At 36.8% G+C, this 21,877-nt stretch overlaps 1 protein-coding gene across 8 annotated transcripts in view; it reads left to right on the top strand.

Moving 5' to 3' along the window:
- LOC139754084 (synaptic vesicle glycoprotein 2B-like) overlaps positions 1-21,877 on the top strand; it is a 41,663-nt gene that overhangs the window by 15,133 nt on the left and 4,653 nt on the right. For 5 of the 8 annotated variants that reach the window (XR_011713829.1, XR_011713834.1, XR_011713832.1 and 2 more), the window contains exons 2-12: positions 2,052-2,108; positions 5,051-5,212; positions 6,175-6,337; positions 7,512-7,633; positions 9,943-10,048; positions 12,501-12,633; positions 13,446-13,621; positions 16,074-16,152; positions 17,406-17,589; positions 18,480-18,639; positions 19,800-19,927. Coding sequence is in view for 2 of the 8 variants with exons in the window: in XM_071671135.1 (XP_071527236.1) it covers positions 2,052-2,108; positions 5,051-5,212; positions 6,175-6,337; positions 7,512-7,633; positions 9,943-10,048; positions 12,501-12,633; positions 13,446-13,621; positions 16,074-16,152; positions 17,406-17,589; positions 18,480-18,639; positions 19,800-19,927 (1,470 nt within the window). In the remaining 6 variants the exon portion in view is untranslated. Of the gene's footprint in view, positions 1-475; positions 632-2,051; positions 2,109-3,896; positions 4,094-5,050; positions 5,213-6,174; positions 6,338-7,511; positions 7,634-9,942; positions 10,049-12,500; positions 12,634-13,445; positions 13,622-16,073; positions 16,153-17,405; positions 17,590-18,479; positions 18,640-19,799; positions 19,928-21,877 lie in introns of all 8 variants that reach the window. The other 3 variants (XR_011713830.1, XR_011713831.1, XR_011713833.1) reach the window with 2 other exon arrangements.

The raw sequence follows: 21,877 nt of genomic DNA, 5'->3' as shown, positions 1-21,877 counted from the left end.
CAGGAAACATCATAAGAGCATGAAAAGAAAATATTAACAATATATATATATATATATATATATATATATATATATATATATATATATATATATATATATATATATATATTCTTTCTTTCGTACTCTTCGCCATTTCCCGCATTAGCGAGGTAGCGTTAAGAACAGAGGACTAGGCCTTTGAGGGAATATCCTCACCTGGCCCCCTCCTCTGTTCCTTTTTTGGGGGAAAAAAAAGCAGGGATCGCCGTTCCCTGCTTGTGATCATATAGTTGATGTAACAAAGTAAACATAGCTTGTAAATTATGTCCCTTGTCCGTTGTGTAAATCGAAAATAATTTTTTACATTACAAAGTGTTTCCTTGTTTTAAAACTTTTGAGTTTTAGATATCTTCATGTAAGAGGTTTAGATATCTTCAAATAGTACGAGTTTTAGATATCTTCATATAGTTTATTTTAGTTTACTAAATATTAACAGCAAATACTGAGGATATATAAACTGGCACTGTGTGAAATTCGGGTATAGTTCGAAGTGTATTTGCCAACGGAATCGTTGAGGGAGTTCAATCTGACGCACGAGTGAGCAAGGAGATGGCACCCAGCAAGCGTACACCAGCCTCCTACATGGCCCTCAGTGCGTCCCCATTACCTTTGTCTTATATATAGTCGCAAACTCGCCTTCCTTGCCTTATGATTCCCGTCTGGCTTTGTATAGCCCAACATTGCACTCGGGTCTGTTAGCGCACGCCAACTGCTTGTCGCATGTTATAGGCTAGTAAGTCACCTTTAGCATGATATATCCTGTAAAAGATACATCTCTTGATGCATGATAGTCATTCACCTTTCGTGTGTTCACGTTTAGAGTGGCACCCTCCTCGCATGTTCTAGGTTATTGATTCAACTTTGGTCCGATATATATCGCTACACAAGCAGACAGACAGAGGTATACAAATATCCGTACATATACACACGTGTGCTCATTTATCTTGTATCTCATTTGGCATGTTTGTGACTGCGAATTGGTGAGTATGGAGGTTGTTATACTTGTGTGATGGAAATAGGTAGTTGCACACCGTAATAGCCATTATGCTCACAAGTATTATGTGGACTGCGGACTTGGTCATAAAGTTTTATCAGGCTGTCCGCCTCTGAAGCCATTTCCACTTTCCACTTCTTCACCTTGTGTGTCCCTCAAGGCATGAAGATATGACCTCATTACTTCCATAGCCTTGTAAGTTATGGCCTGATAAACGCAGCATCCTTGATGGAGGCGCCATGTTGCACCCTCTTGTCTCAGGCCCAAGGACCATCCAGGTTGTTCACTCCACTCCCCTTTATGGTGGGATTGAATATAAGTTGAACTGGACGGAACATAGTACTGTATCATCATCAGATCTCTCAACTGTCATATGTACGTCCTTTATCTCTAAAACATTTGGACTTCGTGTGACAGACTCCGAGATCATTTACACAGTGGGCATGTACCATTATTTCCTCGCCCTGTTAATAATACCTGGTCAATCGATACTCTCCATACATCACCTGGACCTCACTATTTTTACCTTTTACCCTTAGGAATCCCATGTTCCTGATTTGCAGTTTGGCTCCGTAATCACATTGAATCTTTATGAACTATTACAAACCAAAATAGCAGCACACCAACCGTCCTGATCATCTTCAGTGATTACTGGAGCAGATTGTGTATCAGCTTACATCTATATACAGTGTTTCTCTTGAGGCACTCAGTTTAATTCCCCTTTTTTTGTGTAGCCCTAGAGTTTTCATTATTAGAGAACGAATTGTTCTTTATAAAATACAGCCATTAGCCTCAGGTAAATCAATAAACGGTTGATTATTGTTGTTATACAAACAAACGTGATTCCTATTGACTTAAGTAAACCTTATGCAGGCTACCATTCTTACATTATTGTAATGAATAGGAAAATGTATGTGAGACTAACAAAATGATTCACTGTAATAATTAGGCTGATTGAATGCTTTGATAACTGCATTTAAAGATTTAATACATTGAAAAAAAAATGCTTTTCTTCCAGATGTAGCTGATGACGATGATGAGGGAGATGACTACGAGACAGCGATTAGCGCTGCTGGTGAGACCTTAATGCTTGATTTTGTTTTGTTTGATTCGAGACATATACTTAAGAGTTGAGTGTCCTTATAGGTGTTCAGTTAACGTGATATATATATATATATATATATATATATATATATATATATATATATATATATATATATATATATATATATATATATAATTGTTTGACTGTGATGTCCCTGACTTTGTAGTGACTGGTAAGTGCTCTTAATGTAAGAACATACATGCACACAGCACTGTAGACAGCTGTAAGCATAGCCTGGTCCAAACGCAGTGAGCCACCTTTTTATGACACCCAGACCAAGCTAATTCTTGTAAATGCAGTAGCTTGAAATTAAAGAAGTATTTCACCTAGAGTATACTGTAATTCTGTTAATAAGTGTTCATTTGGCCATATCTGTTCTTCCATGAAAAGTACAGGGATTTGATATATTATGATTTATATCCCTTGGACCCTACCTCTGGGGCTCAGACAGCGACCAGACTGTGCTTCTTTGGTGTACTCCCTTTCATCGACTGATGGTGATACATCATGGCTAAAAGACTGTAATCCAGCTAGCTTTTCAAGACCAAGCTAACTGTTGTAAATACAGCAGCAAGAAAGTAAAGAATAAGTACCTCCCATGGAGGGATTGGTAAATGATTATATATAATCCCAGGAACCATTTTATGGGGCTCTGGCAGTTTGAGTCTATGCAAACAGTAAAGAGCAGGGATATAATGTACTCTGGAGCATGTGCTCAATAGCTAGTGATAATACATCCTTGGAGGTGACTCTTTCATGTGCGGTGTAACCACAATCAGATGTAGTCCAGTAACTGCACAACTTGGCATATGAAATGGTTATTAAACTCTTTATGTATATCAATAGGATGAAGGATGTCTTAATATTTGATAAGTAACATAGGTTATCTGCCCTAACAAAATTCATAGTCATCTTCATAATATGGAAATGATAAGTATTGGGTTATTGTGATTTGAAAATTATTGCAACATTTGGAAATAAAAGTTCACCAGTGTCTCTGTTTACAGGGAATTTTGAATAAGGGATACATTTTCCTCTTATTTTCTAAAGTTAGCTCACCAGTGTGGACCAGCCATGGATATTTTTTTAGCAATAGCCAAACCACGTCACTCAGCAAGTTAGGTATCAAGATATTATTTGTCCTTATATGTATAGGGAAAGCATTTTGAGTTGGGTTAGTGTATTTGTGAGGACTAGGTAATCCACACACTGATTAGCATGATTGTAGGAGCTTTTGCTTTGATTGGTTGAGGGGTCACTTGCTTTATGTGCAAGGCTAGTTGTGGATGTAACATATGTTTTCAGCCAACATTTTCCAGCTTGCACTTTGCTGATTGTCATAAACTGCTAACTGTATTGTATATATTCTGTCTTGAAGTATCCATAGGAAAAGCATTTCAAGTTGGGGTAGTGTATATATGAGGACCTAGGGAAGCCACACACTGATTATGGCATGATTGTGGGAGCTTTTGCTCTGGTTGTTTGAGGGATCACGTTCACTTTGTCTAAGGCCAGTTGTGGATGGAGCACATGTTTTCAGCCAGCATTTTCTATCTTGCTCACTGCTGCTTTCATAAAGTGCTCACTGTACTGTACATATTCTGTTTTGAAGTTGTTTAGTTTGCTGTTACATTATGGTTGCAATATGTATGAAAGTTTTTTGAAATATACAGTAATAATAACAAAGGTACAACTACAAATGGAAATGAAAGAGGATTCTATATTGAAAAGAATCTAGAAGGGTACCTCTGTCAGCAGTTATGGCTGAGTTTGGCATGATCAGCTGCATTCAAGTATATGACACTCAAACTGCCAAGAAAGGACTCAAGGAATACAGCCTCAAAATCCTTGTGGTTTGCAGCATCCAGACTGAAGAATCTTGCACCCTGTAAGGTGATAATCAGGAAACCAAAATTCAGTACTCTAGATGAAGCAGTTTATATCTGGTAAAAGAGGTAAGGTACCATGGGTATACTAATCAGCAGTGTAAAGCTTCAAGCATGGTTTAGCATTTCTTCATTCCTCTCTCTTATCTTGAATGTGGAAGGGTTTCAGACTGGTACTGGTTAGGATGTGAGATTAAAACCTAACAATAGTGTTTGTTACTGATGGGGACCAGCTTTTCCCTGACTTTAGTTATATCAAGGCTTAGTACTGCCATAGTAAAGTCCAGGCAACTAACTCTGTCCCTAGTGAATACTATGATTGTTAGGTTATAAGAATGAAATGAGAATTTATATTGCTTTCAGATGAAAATTTTTGATTATACTATATTTTAGATTTTTTTTCACCTTACATCACCATCTTACCCTCCCTTTTCTTCTTACCACTCCTTTCTCTTTCTCTCATCTACCCTTGCTGTCTCAGCAAATATGCTCTCACCAGTTTTTGTTTTCTGTAGGGGTAAATTGAGGACCATATCACGAGTTTTTTGTTGTTTTCTTCTTATATTAGTTTTTTCATTTCACAAGAAAATGATTTTCCATTTACTTCAGAACCATCTGATTTTCAGAAGCATCAGGAAATTTGCATCTGAAGAGGTTATGAGATGGGGACTTAGAAGTATAAATCATAGTAGAAATAACTTGCTTTTACCCCTGTACTTTTAGTCCCATATTACTGAGTTGGTCATCTCTTTACAGATCATTGATTTGTATTGCATGGAAAGATTTTCTGTTACAACATATTTTATATGATTTCTCTGTAGTACTTGTTCCCAGTTCCTGAAAGTAATGCTTTTAAGGTATAATGTCATTATTTTAAAGGTTCATGGTTGGAGGAGACTTTCATTGATATCCAGCTTAAAAGATATGTCATTACTGCAAGTGTATGCATAGTATCCATTATGATATATTGTTATGTAGAATTTTTGCATTTTGAGGTAAAGAATTAAGAAAATTAAATATTTACAGGATTTGGTTTTTTTCACTATTCGTTGATCATCATTGGTGGCTTTGCTAATGCAAGTGATGCAATAGAAATCTTGTGTGTGTCTATCCTGATGCCTGCAGCTCAGTGTGATCTACAAATGACATCATCTGATAAAGGATGGCTAAGTGCTATTGTATTCCTTGGTAAGTTGATCCTCAGTTTTTGCATGGATCTTCTTGTATGTTTGTCTTCTTAGACAGCATTGATAAAGATTCATCTCTTACTCTCGTATGTTTGTCTTCTTAGATAGTATTGAAAAAGATTCATCTTTTACTCGATGTTCCTGTGACAAAGCAGATTACTGTGCTGTGTAAATCTTTTGTATACCATGGACATGACATAAAATTGCTGAAGTGCTTGCTTGGCTGATCTTTCAGATTATGTAGGTGAACAAGCAATTAGCTGTCCTTTTCCAGGTGACAGGCTTCTAAAGTTCACATTGGTTATCACCTGGATATGCTCACTTAGGTACCAGAATATGAAATAGTATTATATTATCATCTTAAGAGTATGTTTTTGGTACCAAAATAGTATTAGCACATTTAAGAAAATGTATAGTGTTCCATTTTGTAAATTGAAGTTGTTCCAGCTATTGTTTTTATACATTTTTAATGTTGTCATTGAGTAAGAAATATCAGATGACACTAATGTTAATGTTTGAATACTCTAACATCCAGCAAATAGCGCTGTATGAAACACTAGATTATTCATGTATATTTTCTGTTTAAAGGATTAGATCACACTTAGCTGCTAACTTAAAGAGGAGGCAACAAGTTAAACTGCCTTTTGACATGAGGAAATACAGTGGAAGAGTGCTGGAGGGAGAGAAATAGAGGAAGAATGCATGAATTGGATTATGCAAGAGAGATATGTAAGGATAGGGACAAGTGGAGACTTTTGCCTTGGCCACCCACTTGATAGGGGTTCCCAGAGGGAATGGACATCAGAGATAAAGATAAATAGGTAGATAGATTATATAGTAGATGAATATGTGGAATATTTGATGGATATATTAAATGGAAGGATGGATTAGATAGATAGACATGTAAATCAGTTAAACAGCCGGAATAGATAGATGTAATAGTAACTTTATTTGTTGTTGCAGGGATGATGGTTGGTGGCTATACTTGGGGATGTCTTGGTGATATATATGGACGACGAAATGTGCTTATTGTCTCACTTTTAGTGAATGCTCTTGCTGGTATTGTGTCATCACTTGCACAGACTTTTATACTCTTCCTGTGTTTCCGATTTATATCAGGATTAGGGTAAGTATGATTTCAGAAATCTGATATATATCATTATAAACATGTCTTTTCCCATGAAAATAATGAGTAAACACACAAAACAGAGCTTTTAGAACAATTATTGGTTGCTGAACGATCATGAATATTCATCACCAGCACTGTGAAATAAAAATACTTCCAATGCAATCCCACGTCAACATACTTGGCACCCAATTCTTTGCAGCAGCACTAGACTCTTTTTACTGCAACAGCCTTAGACTTCTTCCACCGGAACAGCACAAGACTCCCTCCACCCAGATTACTTCATGACCAACCACCAACTCCCAGACAAGCAACCTGTACTCTTGGATCCACCCTAAATAACAAAAGCAACATTGATAGAATATATGCATGTGATGATGAAGTGACAAGCAGTGAAGAACCACACTCCTAACCTGGTCTTAGACTCCACTCCTCCACACATATGCCCATTTGAAACTACACTTTCAAGGCATATATGGGTTACACTGTCTTGTCTGCAGTTTTGACACCACCCATCTTTTCAGTATTACAAACACTGATTCAACATATGAAGAGACTCTTCATAGTCAAGATGCAACTTCTACATTAAAGGCACAGAGCACTTATACCTCAGTTTTCCTTTACCCACCTCATAGAATACCACAGTTTGACCTGTGATCTCACCATTTGGATGTACCAGCTTCTTGCATATTGTGAGAGCCATATAGAGGGGGATCCTGGGGCAGGAAAGCAAGTGAGCAGTATGAGTGGAAAAGTTTAATGACGAAGCTGTACAAAATTATTATTAAATGCACCTTTCCACACTGGATGTAGGAATGTGCATTGAACATTAGAAGAAAATTTCCACTATTTCTGACACCGTTGTCCCTCATTTCATACAGCTCTTTCATGTATTTGATAGCGTAGTAGCTCGTGTCACACTCATTATAGTTGTAAGATTTTCATAGACCATCTCTTAGTGAAGATCTGGTGTGTAGTGTCACAAAACTGTGATTACTTTCATGCTGTGACATTTGTTATTAGTTCTGGTTACTGTCACTATTATTCATACATACTTTTCCTGTCCCATATCACATGCATTTTATATTTACTGTAATTGTAATTCTTTTGTAAGGTTCATAGCTTAAACAAATGTAAAGAAAATGTAACCATCATTTTTTTTAATCCCTTCTAGGGTTGGTGGAAGTATTCCATTAGTATGGGCATACATCAGTGAATTTCAGCCCGCTAATAAACGAGGTGGTGCACTGAGTACGATTGCTGCATTTTGGATGGTTGGGAATGTTCTTGTTGCAGGTATGTTTTTGTGCATGAACTTAATTATTTGGATTAAGTTTTTATGCTGTAGTAAGGATATCTTTGGTACAAACTTTATTAATGATTTTTATATCATACCTTACTTTTCCCTTAGTTTTTTGCCTCTGCATTTTGCTTCACTGCTGCATGAGAATTCTTCATAGAAATTTTGTACTACCTTAATTGCTCTCGAATAAAGCCACATCATTTTCGTATACTGGGTTCGGCGTGCTGTCAGTGGATTGAACCCGGGCATGTGAAGCGTCTGGGGTAAACCATGGAAAGTTTTGTGGGGTCTGGATGTGGAAAGGGAGCTGTGGTTTCAGTGCATTATACATGACAGCTAGAGACTGAGTGTGAGCAAATGTGGCCTTTGTTGTCTTTTCCTAGCGCTACCTCGTGCACATGCAGGGGAAGGGGGCTGTCATTTTATGTGTGCCGGGGTGGCACCGGGAATGAATAAGGGCAGACTATGAATTATGTACATGTGTATATATGTATATGTCTGTGTGTGTATATATATATGTATATATTGAGGTGTATAGATATGTATATGTGCTGTGTGTGGATGTGTATGTATATACATATGTATGTGGGTGGGTTGGGCCATTCTTTTGTCTGTTTCCTTGCGCTACCTCACTAACGAGGGAGACAGCGACAAAATATGATAAATATGAATCAATAGTATATATGTATATGTCTGTGTATGTATATGTATGTAAACGTAATGTATAGGTATGTATATGTGCGTGTGTAGGCATTTACGTATATACATGTGTATGTGGGTGGGTTCGGCCATTCTTTTGTCTGTTTCCTTGCGCTACCTCGCTATTGCGGGAGACAGCGTCAAAGTATAACAGTGAAATAAATAAATATATATATATATATATATCTTTCTTTCATACTATTCGCCATTTCCCGCATTAGCGAGGTAGCGTTGAGAACAGAGGACTGGGCCCTTGAGGGAATATCCTCACCTGGGCCCCTTCTCTGTTCCCTCTTTTGGAAAATTAAAAAAAAAGTGAGAGGGGAGGATTTCCAGCCCCCCGCTCCCTCCCCTTTTAGTCGCCTTCTACGACACGCAGGGAATACGTGGGAAGTATTCTTTCTCCCCTATCCCCAGGGATAATATATATATATATATATATATATATATATATATATATATATATATATATATATATATATTTTTTTTTTTTTTTTTATACTTTGTCGCTGTCTCCCGCGTTTGCGAGGTAGCGCAAGGAAACAGACGAAAGAAATGGCCCAACCCCCCCCCCATACACATGTATATACATACGTCCACACACGCAAATATACATACCTACACAGCTTTCCATGGTTTACCCCAGACGCTTCACATGCCTTGATTCAATCCACTGACAGCACGTCAACCCCGGTATACCACATCGCTCCAATTCACTCTATTCCTTGCCCTCCTTTCACCCTCCTGCACGTTCAGGCCCCGATCACACAAAATCTTCTTCACTCCATCCTTCCACCTCCAATTTGGTCTCCCTCTTCTCCTTGCTCCCTCCACCTCCGACACATATATCCTCTTGGTCAATCCCTCCCCACTCATCCTCTCCATGTGCCCGCGTTTGCGAGGTAGCGCTAAGAACAAAGGACTGGGCCTTAGACTGGCCCCCTTCTCTGTCCCTTCTTTTGGAAAATAAAAAAAAAAAACGAGAGGGGAGGATTTCCAGCCACCCGCTCCTTTAATGTTACAAACAATTTTCTTTGTGTAAAGGGATGATCTCTCTTTAGCTATGTCATCGTCCTTATTCAAGTTTGCACACTTTTTTGGCTCTTCAGTCCCAATATTGTCTTTCATTTATGAAACGTTTTTTATCAATTGTTTCTCTTATTTTTATACATTTATATAATACATGACCTCAGAAGGACACAAGGAGATATATAAATGAACGAAAAAAAGGCCAAGGCTCCAGTCTGATGGGCTCATACCTTTCTGGACTGAATTTACAGTGTAATGAACTATCATGGAAATTTCTTTTAGGTCCCAAACATAGCTTGATGGGGTGTAGAGGGTCCATTAAAAGCCAAATTTTGATACATGGAAGTTCATTAAAACAATTTTATTGTATTTGATTTTATAGTTTGTAGTATTTTAGTTTCTGCTGACTGAGCTCAAAGTTTTCAGTTTTTACTGTTTATTTTCTGATTTGGTTTGTGTATTGCCCTCATAATCTGTAGAAGATAGACATAGATGTGAAACTAAAGTGTGGTAGGCAGAATGAAAGTTTTTAAACAGCCATATTAATATATGTTTTTTGTCCCCAATCTTGCAGTGTTTGCTCTGGTGATAATTCCATATGACATTGGATTTGTGAGCCCGAATTTCTCCTACAACTCTTGGCGAATCTTCCTCACTGTGTGTGCTCTTCCCTCACTCATGTAAGAAAAATTATAGAACAATGTTATTTGGTAATTTATGCATTTATTTCATGTCATGTTTTGTTAAATTCAACACAGATATTCATACATACTGCATTCTTTTTCAAACATATAATTTCCTAATCATCACCCCTTTAATTGTCTAAGATCCAGCACACTAGACATTTGAAGAATATTTGCTGACATAACTAGTAAATAAATGAAATACCCAATGGTGATAGAATGAAAAATTGAATGAAAATTGCATAGTGTAAGGAATATCCTTACTGCTAAGAATATTAACCCCTAGTGTTGTAGTATAATTGTTAGGATGAGCATGAACAGCTGGTTAGATGAGCTTTAAAGGGATAAGGGCAAGAACCTTGTATATTATACATCCTGTTCTTTACTCTATCTGGGACTGAGGGCAAAAACCTAATGTGCTGTAAGTCCTGTATTGTACTATGGATTGCAGAATGTATAGTAAAATTGATAATTTATAATGACCAAAATGTATTTGAACTGTGCTTGAATAGGAATTATGATATACAGTGAAAACAGTTATTCCCTGGAATAGTCACATTGCATTCTTCACTGTGACAGGATCAGAGTAACAGTTACTAACAAATTGCACAGAACAACAGTAGCCATTGATGCTTCATTGCTCTTTGAAGCTGATAAGGCACTATGAAAACTTTTGAATGTCACGAATCTAGGATTAAAGTTTGCTCTCCTTGTTTGTATGAACTACATTTTCATTTGCTATTCAGTTCCTGTTGCCTTTGGTGCATCTTTTGTTGACTTTTTCCAGGGGAATGGTAGAAAAATCCTACTTCCAATAATGGTGCAGATGGAGATGAAAGAAATAGAATTCAATAGTACTCTTATTTTCACCATGGCATTGAATAGAGTACTTTACTCTAATTACAAAAATGTAGAACTTGTTTATATGCCCTTAGATATGCTGATACTGTAAGACATCACAATGGATGTGATGCCAGCCCATCATTGCTGCCTGACATAAGAATATTCCATTGCATTTTTCTCGTTTCTGGTATATCTGAAATATGATGAATGTGTAAGCACTTTCCAATATTTGTGTTGACACATGGTAGTTATGGCAAATATTTGGTTTTGTTAGAAATGAGTGAAAATCCAAATGGAAAATTCCATGTAAACCCTTCTTGAGCATGCTTCCCTGTTGCTTCATCAGAGAACAACTACGTCCTAAAGCACCTTTGTTTTTTTTTCACTTTAACGGTAATATAATTCATGTGATCTAAAAAGCAACAGGTGTAGAATATTTAGAGTGAGCAAAAGTTAGGACTTATAGTCAATTGTAAAAAGAAAACTCGTGTTTGCAGTAAAAGGGTTATATTGAAAAAGAAACTGATTTTGTTATTCTGGCTCACAAACACCACCAAATTGCATGGGTGTTATGTTTTCCTTTTTAAAGTTTCTTTTGCTTGTTTTATCCCATAGAGCATAATTATTCTTAATAACTGAAGTAAGTGGTCCTCCATGATGTAGCAGTTAGTGTACCTGACCATGATGCATTCTTTGGCCGTGTGTGTGTGTGTGTGTACATGTAGGAAGAGAGGAAAGTGAGTGGTTCTCAGTGAATGTAAGTTTGCGGCAGGGGTGTGTGATGTCTCCATGGTTGTTTAATTTGTTTATGGATGGGGTAGTTAGGGAGGTAAATGCAAGAGTTTTGGAAAGAGGGGCAAGTGTGCAGTCTGTTGTGGATGAGAGAGCTTGGGAAGTGAGTCAGTTGTTGTTCGCTGATGATACAGCGCTGGTGGCTGATTCATGTGAGAAACTGCAGAAGCTGGTGACTGAGTTTGGTAAAGTGTGTGAAAGAAGAAAGTTAAGAGTAAATGTGAATAAGAGCAAGGTTATTAGGTACAGTAGGGTTGAGGGTCAATATATATATATATATATATATATATATATTTTTTTTTTTTTTTTTTGCCGCTGTCTCCCTGCATTTGCGAGGTAGCGCAAGGAAACAGATATGATTATTATGATTATTATCATTATTGTTATTATTTATCATACTGGATTGCCGTTTCCTGTGTCAGTGAGGTAGTGCAAGGAAATAGACGAAGAATGGCCCATCCACTAATTTACACATATATATACATAAATGCCCATACTTGCACATATACATACATATACATATCAACATATACACATACACATACACAGACATACATATATACACATGTACATATTTATACTTGCTTGCCTTCATCCATTCCTGGTGCTACCCTGCCCCACAGGAAACAGCATCGCTAACCCCTGCTTCAGCTAGGTAGCACCAAGAAAACAGCCAAAAAAAAAAAAGGCCACATTCGTTAACGCTCAGTCTCTAGTTGTCATGTATATACCAGTGGTTCAAAGATTGTTACCATTTTCTTGCTCTGTATACTGTTACATAGACCTTTGATAATAATTTTTTCTTCTGTTTCAGTGTGGCTATAGTAATAATATGGCTCCCAGAATCACCAATGTTCTTATTGCTGAAGGGCCGTCATGATGAAACTATTGCTATTTTACAGGAAATATATGCTCAAAATAACCGAAAATCCCCCAAAAGATATCCTGTAAGTTTAAGTGATAGTCTCTAATGATATTAGTTTGTGCTTTTGCAAGTTTGATTTATCATACCTATTACATATTGTGCATACTCACCTGTGATGAAAAAGAGGACAGTTTTTCTATCAGTATATGTGTCATTAGGTAGCAATCAGTAGAGACATAGGTAGGAATAGTAGATTGAACTTGTTTATGTAAATCTTCCTTATAATATCAGTAATGGTCATACCACTGTGCTGTTGATTGATAGAAGCCATAGATTATATTATGAATTATATCACTAGTACTGCCTTCTTTTGGTAAATTTGTATGCCTTTAACCTTACCCTAGTCAACAGCTTTAATCTTCTTTGTCTGAGCATTTGGGGTGGATGTTTACAAAAAAAGATCAGTTTAAGTAGGACAGTGAAGAAGGTTAAAATCTTAAATATCTCCTGCATAATTTTTAGCTAAAAGAAGTTGGTAATGTGAGTCATTGCTCTTTGTAAAGTTGTTATTGCTTAGATTGTCGAGAGTAAGCCTTAGTAGCTTTGTGAATGTTGATCCACATGCCAAATGGACAGAATATAGCTGATGACCATCTAGAAGTAGTTCACCATTCAGTATATGTATGTCCTCTGTTGCCAGATGCCTCTTCTAAGGCCAATTATGTGGCATAATTTTTTTGTTTTCCCTATTCTCTCATCATTTATAATTTGTATGTCATCAAAAATGAAATACTCTTTAGTTAGCAATATATTTTTTATAGGATGGCTCCTTTGGTTTAGAGCCACTGAATAAAGAAAGGAGATGAATAAATTTGATATTCATTTGCATTTTAGGTCACACTGATTAACACCTCTGGGCTAAAAGTACAAGCAGAGACCAGCCAGAGTTGTTGGAAGTCATTTCTGACAGCTTTCTCTCAAACTTGGCGACAAACTAATGCCTTGTTTGGCCGATCTCTTCTGCGAATCACCATACTTATGCTCATTATCAATTTTACCATACAGTTTGGGTAAGTTGTAAGTTTAATGTTATTTTCTATTTAGGATGTTTATATTGTCATGACATGTATCCATATGTACACTGGTCTGAAACTATGATACTTAGACATGTACTAGTTTCACATTCTCATCATTGCTCTGGACACCACCCTTGTCCCCAACATTACATAGATGCAGCTTATGACAAAGATTCTCAAGCCCAGGATTCATCTTCCACACTGAACTCTTAGGTTACTTTCTTGGCCCTTTTCTGGACTCTTCTCAGACCTTTGCTGGAGTTTCTTGGTGGTCTTTGAAAAAATGGTCTTGGGATAGCTGGGATGAAGCTTTCTTTTTTCAAGTTCAGATTGCCTGTAACAATGATACTACTGGTTACTCAGTACTGTAGAGCTGCATTCCCTGTAGAGATCACTGTCGTCTTACTTGGCTATTCCAAGTTCAAAATATGTAAGTGCCTTTGTTATACTTTTGGTTGTTAAGACCTTGGATGGTGTCTCAGCATTATCTTTTTCTTTAGCCCTAGTGTATCCAACTATATCAGATCTTTGCTGGACAGTTTCTTACCATCAGAGTCAAGCAACTCCTCTACATCCCTTGCCTCCACATCATCAAATCCTATCTTCCTGCCCTTGTCAACAGTATTGTCTCAGATATTTCTCAGTCTTGGAGCGGGTGGCTGGAAATCCTCCCCTTTCGTTTTTTTTTTTTTTTTTTTTTTTTTTTTTTTTTTTTTGCAAAAGAAGGAACAGAGAAGGGGGCCAGGTGAGGATATTCCCTCCTTTGGAAAGCTTTGGAAATCATTAATGCCATCTTGCTAAAGCTTTCTTCTCATACTGTTCATATTGGTGGAAATTTCAGTTCAAAAATCAACACTTGTTAGTGGCCTTGTGGATATTGAAGCTATCCTGGAATTCCTGTAGTGTAATAACAGTCACCATCTTTTTCCCTAATGGCTAAGGCAAATGTTTTGCATAAGTATGTGGTTTTGAAAGTTGCTATTACACTCAGATCTGTGGGTTGCAACAGCGATGTCAGTTTTAGGGCCAAGAACACCACCCTCACATTCTCTCTTAAACAAGCCCTCAAGGGTTGTAGGATGTCCTGGAGCATTTTCAGTGACAATCAATTTTGAGTTGCCAGTAATTTCTGAGTGCAGTAAATTTGAACATCTGTGCAAAGATAATTCTGAAACAAGGCTTCACAATCTACCATGGTTAACAAGGTTTGTTTGTTCTCTAAATGACTAGTAAACAGTTCATAAAGAAGCCTTTCAAAACCTTTGGGGTCTAATAATGATAAATACACAAGGACTTGAGCTTGATGTTCCCTGCAGCATGACCTCCATGCAGATGACTCAGCATGTTGTAAGCATGTTTAAAAGTAGGTATTTGTTTTTCCTCTTCTCTGGAATTTCAGGTCCTTTTGTACTTTTTTTTTCGGTACATCACAGTTTCATCAATGTTAAATCCCCCTCAGTCATTGCTTCAAAAAATTAGGAAATGTTTTAGCTGCCTCTTCCTTTGCATTTGCAGTTTCCTGTCTTTGTTATTGAGCAGTGAATTATGTTTCTTAAAATTTTCAAACCACTCATGCTTTAAGACAAGAGCCTCAGTTGTAGTACATTCTCCAGAATCTTTTATCATTCCTCAATAGACTTTTTTCTCCATACTTAAGAGCGCACTCACAGGTATATAGCCTTGATGCCAGTCCATCAACCAGATACTCAGAAACCATTCAGTATTAGTCATTAATCCACTCCTGTTTCTAATCAGTTTCTGATCATAACAGAATCTGTAAAGATAGTTGTTTCCAATATTTCTGGAAGAATGTGTACTCTAGCGATGTTGGAAGCATGTTTTTTAGCTTCATAGAATTTCATCATGTTTGATTTCTCCTTTTATGGTATTGTTGTCCTTTAATTTTTGATTAAGGAATTTTGGAGGTGATAGTCATTATTTTGTGAACCATAGTAAGTGGATATCATGGCAAATTAAAAAAAATAACAAGAAAACATGAGAATTTATGCAACTGAAATGACATTGTGGGCAAAGTTGATGCTGTTCAGTGGATCAGTGATGTGTCAGTGCTTTATGACCTTGCCATTTCTCCCGTGAAAATGGTTTAATTTGAAAACAGTGGTACTATGAATCAAGGAATTGTTAGTAATATATAACACCATAACTGTTAAACAATGCAGTTCAGTACAGTGTCAATCAAGGACAACCTGTGATAATAATGCCAAGACATGAATATTTTCTTTCTTTACTGTAAAGGGTGCAATGCATCAAGGACCTACAGAATTTTTCTTTTTGTAGATTCTGTTTATTTGTAACCAGTACACATTTCTTGAAATTTAAATCGATGTAGTAAATTTTTTAGTTTGTCTGGAATTTTTTTTAGAATTTTAAATAGGATGTCAGAGCTTGTAATCTTAAAATTGTAAAATTTCTTTCTCTGCCATAGGTACTATGGCCTCTGGTTATGGTTTCCAGAGCTTTTCAATCGCCTTGAGATGTATCACAATGATCATCCAACTGATATGGTAAGTATGATACAAACAAAATATTCTTATCATAAGATACTTTTTCCACATGACTATTATAATGTTTTTACCTTCTTTGACATAGTTGGCTGGCTGGCACAGAACCTCCTCTACATAGTATTGTCACTGAAATTTCCTCTTACTGCAGCTTTAAATTTCTATTCATTTTTGATGATTTATCCAAAATTATCAGTGTTTGTAATGCAGTCAAATCATTTATATATAGCACTGTCAGACTTGCTAAACTGACATTGGCTAATTAATAAAATTTATGCAGGTCTAGTGAGCTCTTCAGCCACAGTATGAAAAAGTACAAACCAAGATATTTCATAAAGTTTTTGAAGATTATGATTGCTAATGCAAGTCTGGGAACTTTTATGGATATGTAGAAAAACTGTTGATGTTGGAGATTTAGAACAGTTTTTAGAGAATATGCATTTTTTTTATGAATATTATACTATATTAGTCATTATATAATTTCTGAGTTTGTTACTTGCTTCCACACTGTCTTGTTAGGATAGTATTTCTGCTCAGAAAATAACCTTTACAGGCTGACCCTTCTTACCACCATTCTGCTTCTCCTTTCTTCATAGCTGGTCTGTTACTGGGCTATTACTTTTGTCTGCCATGTGTATTTTTTTTTTCTCTGCATATGTTTACTTCTACGTAAGTACTTCTACGTAAGTACTTAATTGTTTGGTATGCGGCTGCCAGGAGGAGGAGGAGGGCGGTCTACACTCATGAGACCCCCATCTCTTGAACTTTTTGTCATACAACATTTTAAACATATGTATACTGTTTGCATTTATAATTTCATCACTCAGTATGTTTTATTCATCTATTCATACTGCATACGTACTTTATTACATCCTTTTTAACAATTTTGTGCTTGCTCTCATGTTATGGCTTCTGGTTGTTCTGACTTTTTGTCTTTTGAAGAACTGTTCACTGTTGATGTCATCACACTAGTTCAGAAATGTAAGTCATCCCTTACTCATGTCTTCAATGGTGAACAAATTCACGGCCTCTAACTTCTCACTGCAACCCACCTTTTTTAATTCTGTACTGTATCTCTTTTGTTGTCCTTTTCCGGACCTTCTGAAGTAGGTCTTTGACTTTATAAGTGCAGGGGCCAAATTTTAGGAGCATATTCTAGTTTTCTTCCAGTATAGGCTGTGAGCAATTTGCTGAACATTTTCTGAATACAGAATTTCCATTAATGTTTTTGTCATAGTCTTTTTGATTTCTTGCAGGTCAGTGTCTGTGAATTGACAACTTTCCATGGAAATAATACCGTGGAATTATCTCCATGTGATTCTGATGATGTGATTGACCCAAATGCTCTAGTCAAAACCCTTATTACTTCTATAGCTCCTTTGCCATCTAATTTATGGACCATATTTTATATGGACAGACTTGGAAGAAAATTCTTCCTTAGTAAGTATGAGGTTTTATGAATATATTACTCAGACAATGGGAGATTCATTATAATTATTTTTTTTCATCTATTTATTTGTGAGTTGTATTGTATGATGAAATTGAATGAATTTGTACGTTGGTAGTGAAACTGTCGGAAGTGATCTTTATGAATAAGACATGATTAGGTAAGTAGCAAAAGGAATGGAGGTTGGGATGCTTTAGCAAGTAACACTTAATAAGTTTGCATGTGGGAGATAGTTTGATTGCATAAGTGCTGGTAAAGGAAGTTGTTTGGCTTGCAAGTGGGAAATAGTGAATGGGGATGAAAGAAGAATTGGAGGGAAGGAGATTGTTTCTGAATTAGGATTGGGTTAGTTGACATTCAAAATTAGCTAGTTAACATAATTCAGGAATCTAAATTAGGTATTTAACTGGCTAATTGGCAAAAGTAATCAGATGGGTAATTTGGGAATTTTTGATAGCTAAGTTGATAAGCTCAAGTGATTAAGCATCAAAAATTTTATTCACTGGCCTATCTCTGTCACAGATACAATGGATGAAAATATTGACAACTTTGATTTAGTGCATGAATTTGTAATTGCTCGTTTGGTTAGAGGTCTAATCTAAAGTTTACAGAGTAAAAGTTTGTGAAGTTTGAATGTTGTTGGGATTATATTGGTGAAGCAGGGTAGATGTAGACCCATTTTTTTATGTGGATGTTGTGGTGTTATTTGAATCAGTGAAGTAGTTAGACAGAATGTAGGCTGTTTTGATGTGTGTGTAAGAAGAGAATGCTGAAAGTGAATGTATTTAAAAAAGTGAGTTTAGATATCTGGGAGCAAAGTTCAGCAAGTCTGAAGTAGAGATAAGTTTTTTAATGTCAGCAACATTTTTGATTTTTCTTGCAGTTTTCAGTATGGTGATGTCCGGTGGGGCAGCTTTTGGCATATATTTTGTGAAGACAGTAACAGATAACCTGATTCTTGGTTGCATTTTTGGAGCAGTATCTACCATGGGGTTCAATGCTCTTGACTGCCTTGGTGCAGAACTGTTTCCTACACATTTAAGGTATGTGTTATGATAGTTCTTTATATCTATGTACAGTATATATACTTTTCATACCTGCTTGCCTTATGTACTTTTATAAGGTAGTGTCAGTAAGAAATATATGGCCTTATTTGTATGCTTCCAGTCTTCACTTGTTATGCATAATGTACCAAAACCAGGTACCACTGTACAATGACTTATTTGTAGTTTACTTTGAGTGAATTTTATGCTCCTAGTTTACCTTGATTTAATTATATGCCCATAGTCATCCCTTTAACAGCACATTGCCATCCTGTGCCACATCACTCAGGTTCATTTCCTCTGATGCATTCCTATCTGCATTTTGAATGTTCAGGCCCCAGTATTCAAAAGTTTCCTTAGTTTATCTCTCTCTGTCTCTCTTGTTTTTGATACATTTAGCTTCCTGAGGAGTCTCCCTTCGCTCATGTTTTTCTTATGTATGAACCATTTTAGAATGCCATAGTTAGCTTTCTTAATCAAACTGTGCTCACTTCCAAGCCTCCTAGCACTGTCATTTCATACCTAGTCTACCTAGGCCATGCCACATGTCATCCTGAGGCATAATATTTCTTGCACATTTACCTATAATGGTCAAGAGACACTTAGCAGCCATACGAATATCAAAATATTTGTGAGTTTTTCAAAATAAGCCTGCAAAAACTAATGCTTACATTGTCTTTTGAATTACAGAGTTAGTGCCAAGATTTTTTTTTGTAGACAGTTTAGAGCTTGTGAATTGATTGGTCTTGGAGAAAAGCACAGTGAATTTATTAAAACAAAACTGTATAGTTGCACATAAGGATGAAATTTTAAAGACTTCTAAAGGTAATATCAGTTTCGTATTAGGACTTGTATTTTTCTATGAATGACTGTGTATGAATTTATATGAGAATTTAACAGGTGGAAGTGGGACTATATTTTTTGCTGTATGTAGTTTTAGCCAATCCTGCACATAAACTTGAATTTCACATGCTGAATCTTACCATAAAACTTAGTTTACCAAACATTTCCACTTTTATTAATGCCATGACTATATTTTTAAAACATCTCAGTTTATTCTTCAATTTGGGTGAATTATCACATTTCATATTTGTTTGTTCATTATAAGAAAGGAAGTTATTATTTCAAAAATTTCTCTTCACCATGATTATTACTGACAGATCAACAGCTTTGGCAGTCACCTTACTTGCAGCTCGGATAGGAGCAATTGTGGGAAATGTCGTTTTTGGATACTTGGTAGATGTTCACTGTGCTGTCCCAATTTTCATGGTTGCTTTCCTCTTAACTGGTGAGTAATTTACATTGATTTATAATTAGCATATTGATAGAGTTTATCCAGTAATGTTTCATATGCATGGTGTGCATGCATTTGTATTTTACGATGGTTTAGAATGATTAGAGCCTTTGTTTCAGTGAACCATAAGGTTGTTATTTATTATTGTCCACTGTTAATAGAAATTATGCTGGTAATAAACACATTCAAAAACAGTTACATATTTAGTTTTATAAAGATCATCTTCAGCCTCTCCAAGATATTAGATTTAAAGGAAAACTGAAAGCTCTAGAAGTACACTAAAAAACACTGAGGGTCAGGATGTGTCTTTGAAATGCACCCAACCTCCAGGGTTAGAATATTTTTATGAAATGTATGAAATGTACGTGTAGGAAGAGAGGAAAGTGGTTGGTTCTCAGTGAATGTAGGTTTGCGGCAGGGGTGTGTGATGTCTCCATGGTTGTTTAATTTGTGTATGGATGGGGTTGTTAGGCAGGTGAATGCAAGAGTTTTGGAAAGAGGGGCAAGTATGAAGTCTGTTGTGGATGAGAGAGCTTGGGAAGTGAGTCAGTTGTTGTTCGCTGATGATACAGCGTTGGTGGCTGATTCATGTGAGAAACTGCAGAAGCTGGTGGCTGAGGTTGGTAAAGTGTGTGAAAGAAGAAAGTTAAGCGTAAATGTGAATAAGAGCAAGGTTATTAGGTACAGTAGGGTTGAGGGTCAAGTCAATTGGGAGGTAAGTGTGAATGGAGAAAAACTGGAGGAAGTAAAGTGTTGTAGATATCTGGGAGTGGATCTGGCAGCGGATGGAACCATGGAAGTGGAAGTGGATCATAGTGTGGGGGAGGGGGCGAAAATCCTGGGAGCCTTGAAGAATGTGTGGAAGTCGAGAACATTATCTCTGAAAGCAAAAATGGGTATGTTTGAAGGAATTGTGGTTCCATCAATGTTGTATGGTTGCGAGGCGTGGGCTATCGATAGAGTAGTGTGCAGGAGGGTGGATGTGCTGGAAATGAGATGTTTGAGGACAATGTGTGGTGTGAGGTGGTTTGATCGAGTAAGTAACGTAAGGGTAAGAGAGATGTGTGGAAATAAAAAGAGCATGGTTGAGAGAGCAGAAGAGGGTGTTTTGAAATGGTTTGGGCACATAGAGAGAATGAGTGAGGAAAGATTGACCAAGAGGATATATGTGTCGGAGGTGGAGGGAACGAGGAGAAGTGGGAGACCAAATTGGAGGTGGAAAGATGGAGTGAAAAAGATTTTGTGTGATCGGGGCCTGAACATGCAGGAGGGTGAAAGGAGGGCAAGGAATAGAGTGAATTGGATCGATGTGGTATACCGGGGTTGACGTGCTGTCAGTGGATTGAATCAGGGCATGTGAAGCATCTGGGGTAAACCATGGAATGCTGTGTAGGTATGTATATTTGTGTGTGTGGACGTGTATGTATATACATGTGTATGGGGGTGGGTTGGGCCATTTCTTTCGTCTGTTTCCTTGCGCTACCTTGCAAACGCGGAAGACCGAAAAAAAAAAAAATTTAAAGAAAAATGAAAATGGAAATGTAATTTAAAAAAAGTCTGTCCAAACCAAAAATGAGGATTCCATAAATGCTTGATAATTAAGAATTGAATTGTATACAAATGAGTTTAATTAATGTAGGAAAAATAGCAAAAAAGTAGTGTTTGCAGATTTGTTTGTTTTTCATTGTTGGTAGACACTCACTTTACCAATTCCTATGGCATGGTACACAGTGTCAGGTAATTTGCTCTTATAGCAGATATTTTTTTTTTACATTCATTTACATTAGGTAGAAGTAGTTAAGTTGAAACATTTGGCAGGAACATTCAGGAGGCACATCAGGCAGAAGTGGTCAGTAGGAACATTTGGTAGGAGCCTGTGAAAACATTTCAGTAGAGCTGCCCTTTGCATTGGCTTTTTAAGGGTGAGACACTAAAGGTTAAGAG

Source organism: Panulirus ornatus, chromosome 16 (genome assembly GCF_036320965.1).
Source record: "Panulirus ornatus isolate Po-2019 chromosome 16, ASM3632096v1, whole genome shotgun sequence".
NCBI lineage: Eukaryota > Metazoa > Arthropoda > Malacostraca > Decapoda > Palinuridae > Panulirus > Panulirus ornatus.
The sequence above is the reverse complement of the archived record's forward strand: the minus strand, read 5'-3'. Positions and strand labels throughout refer to the sequence as shown.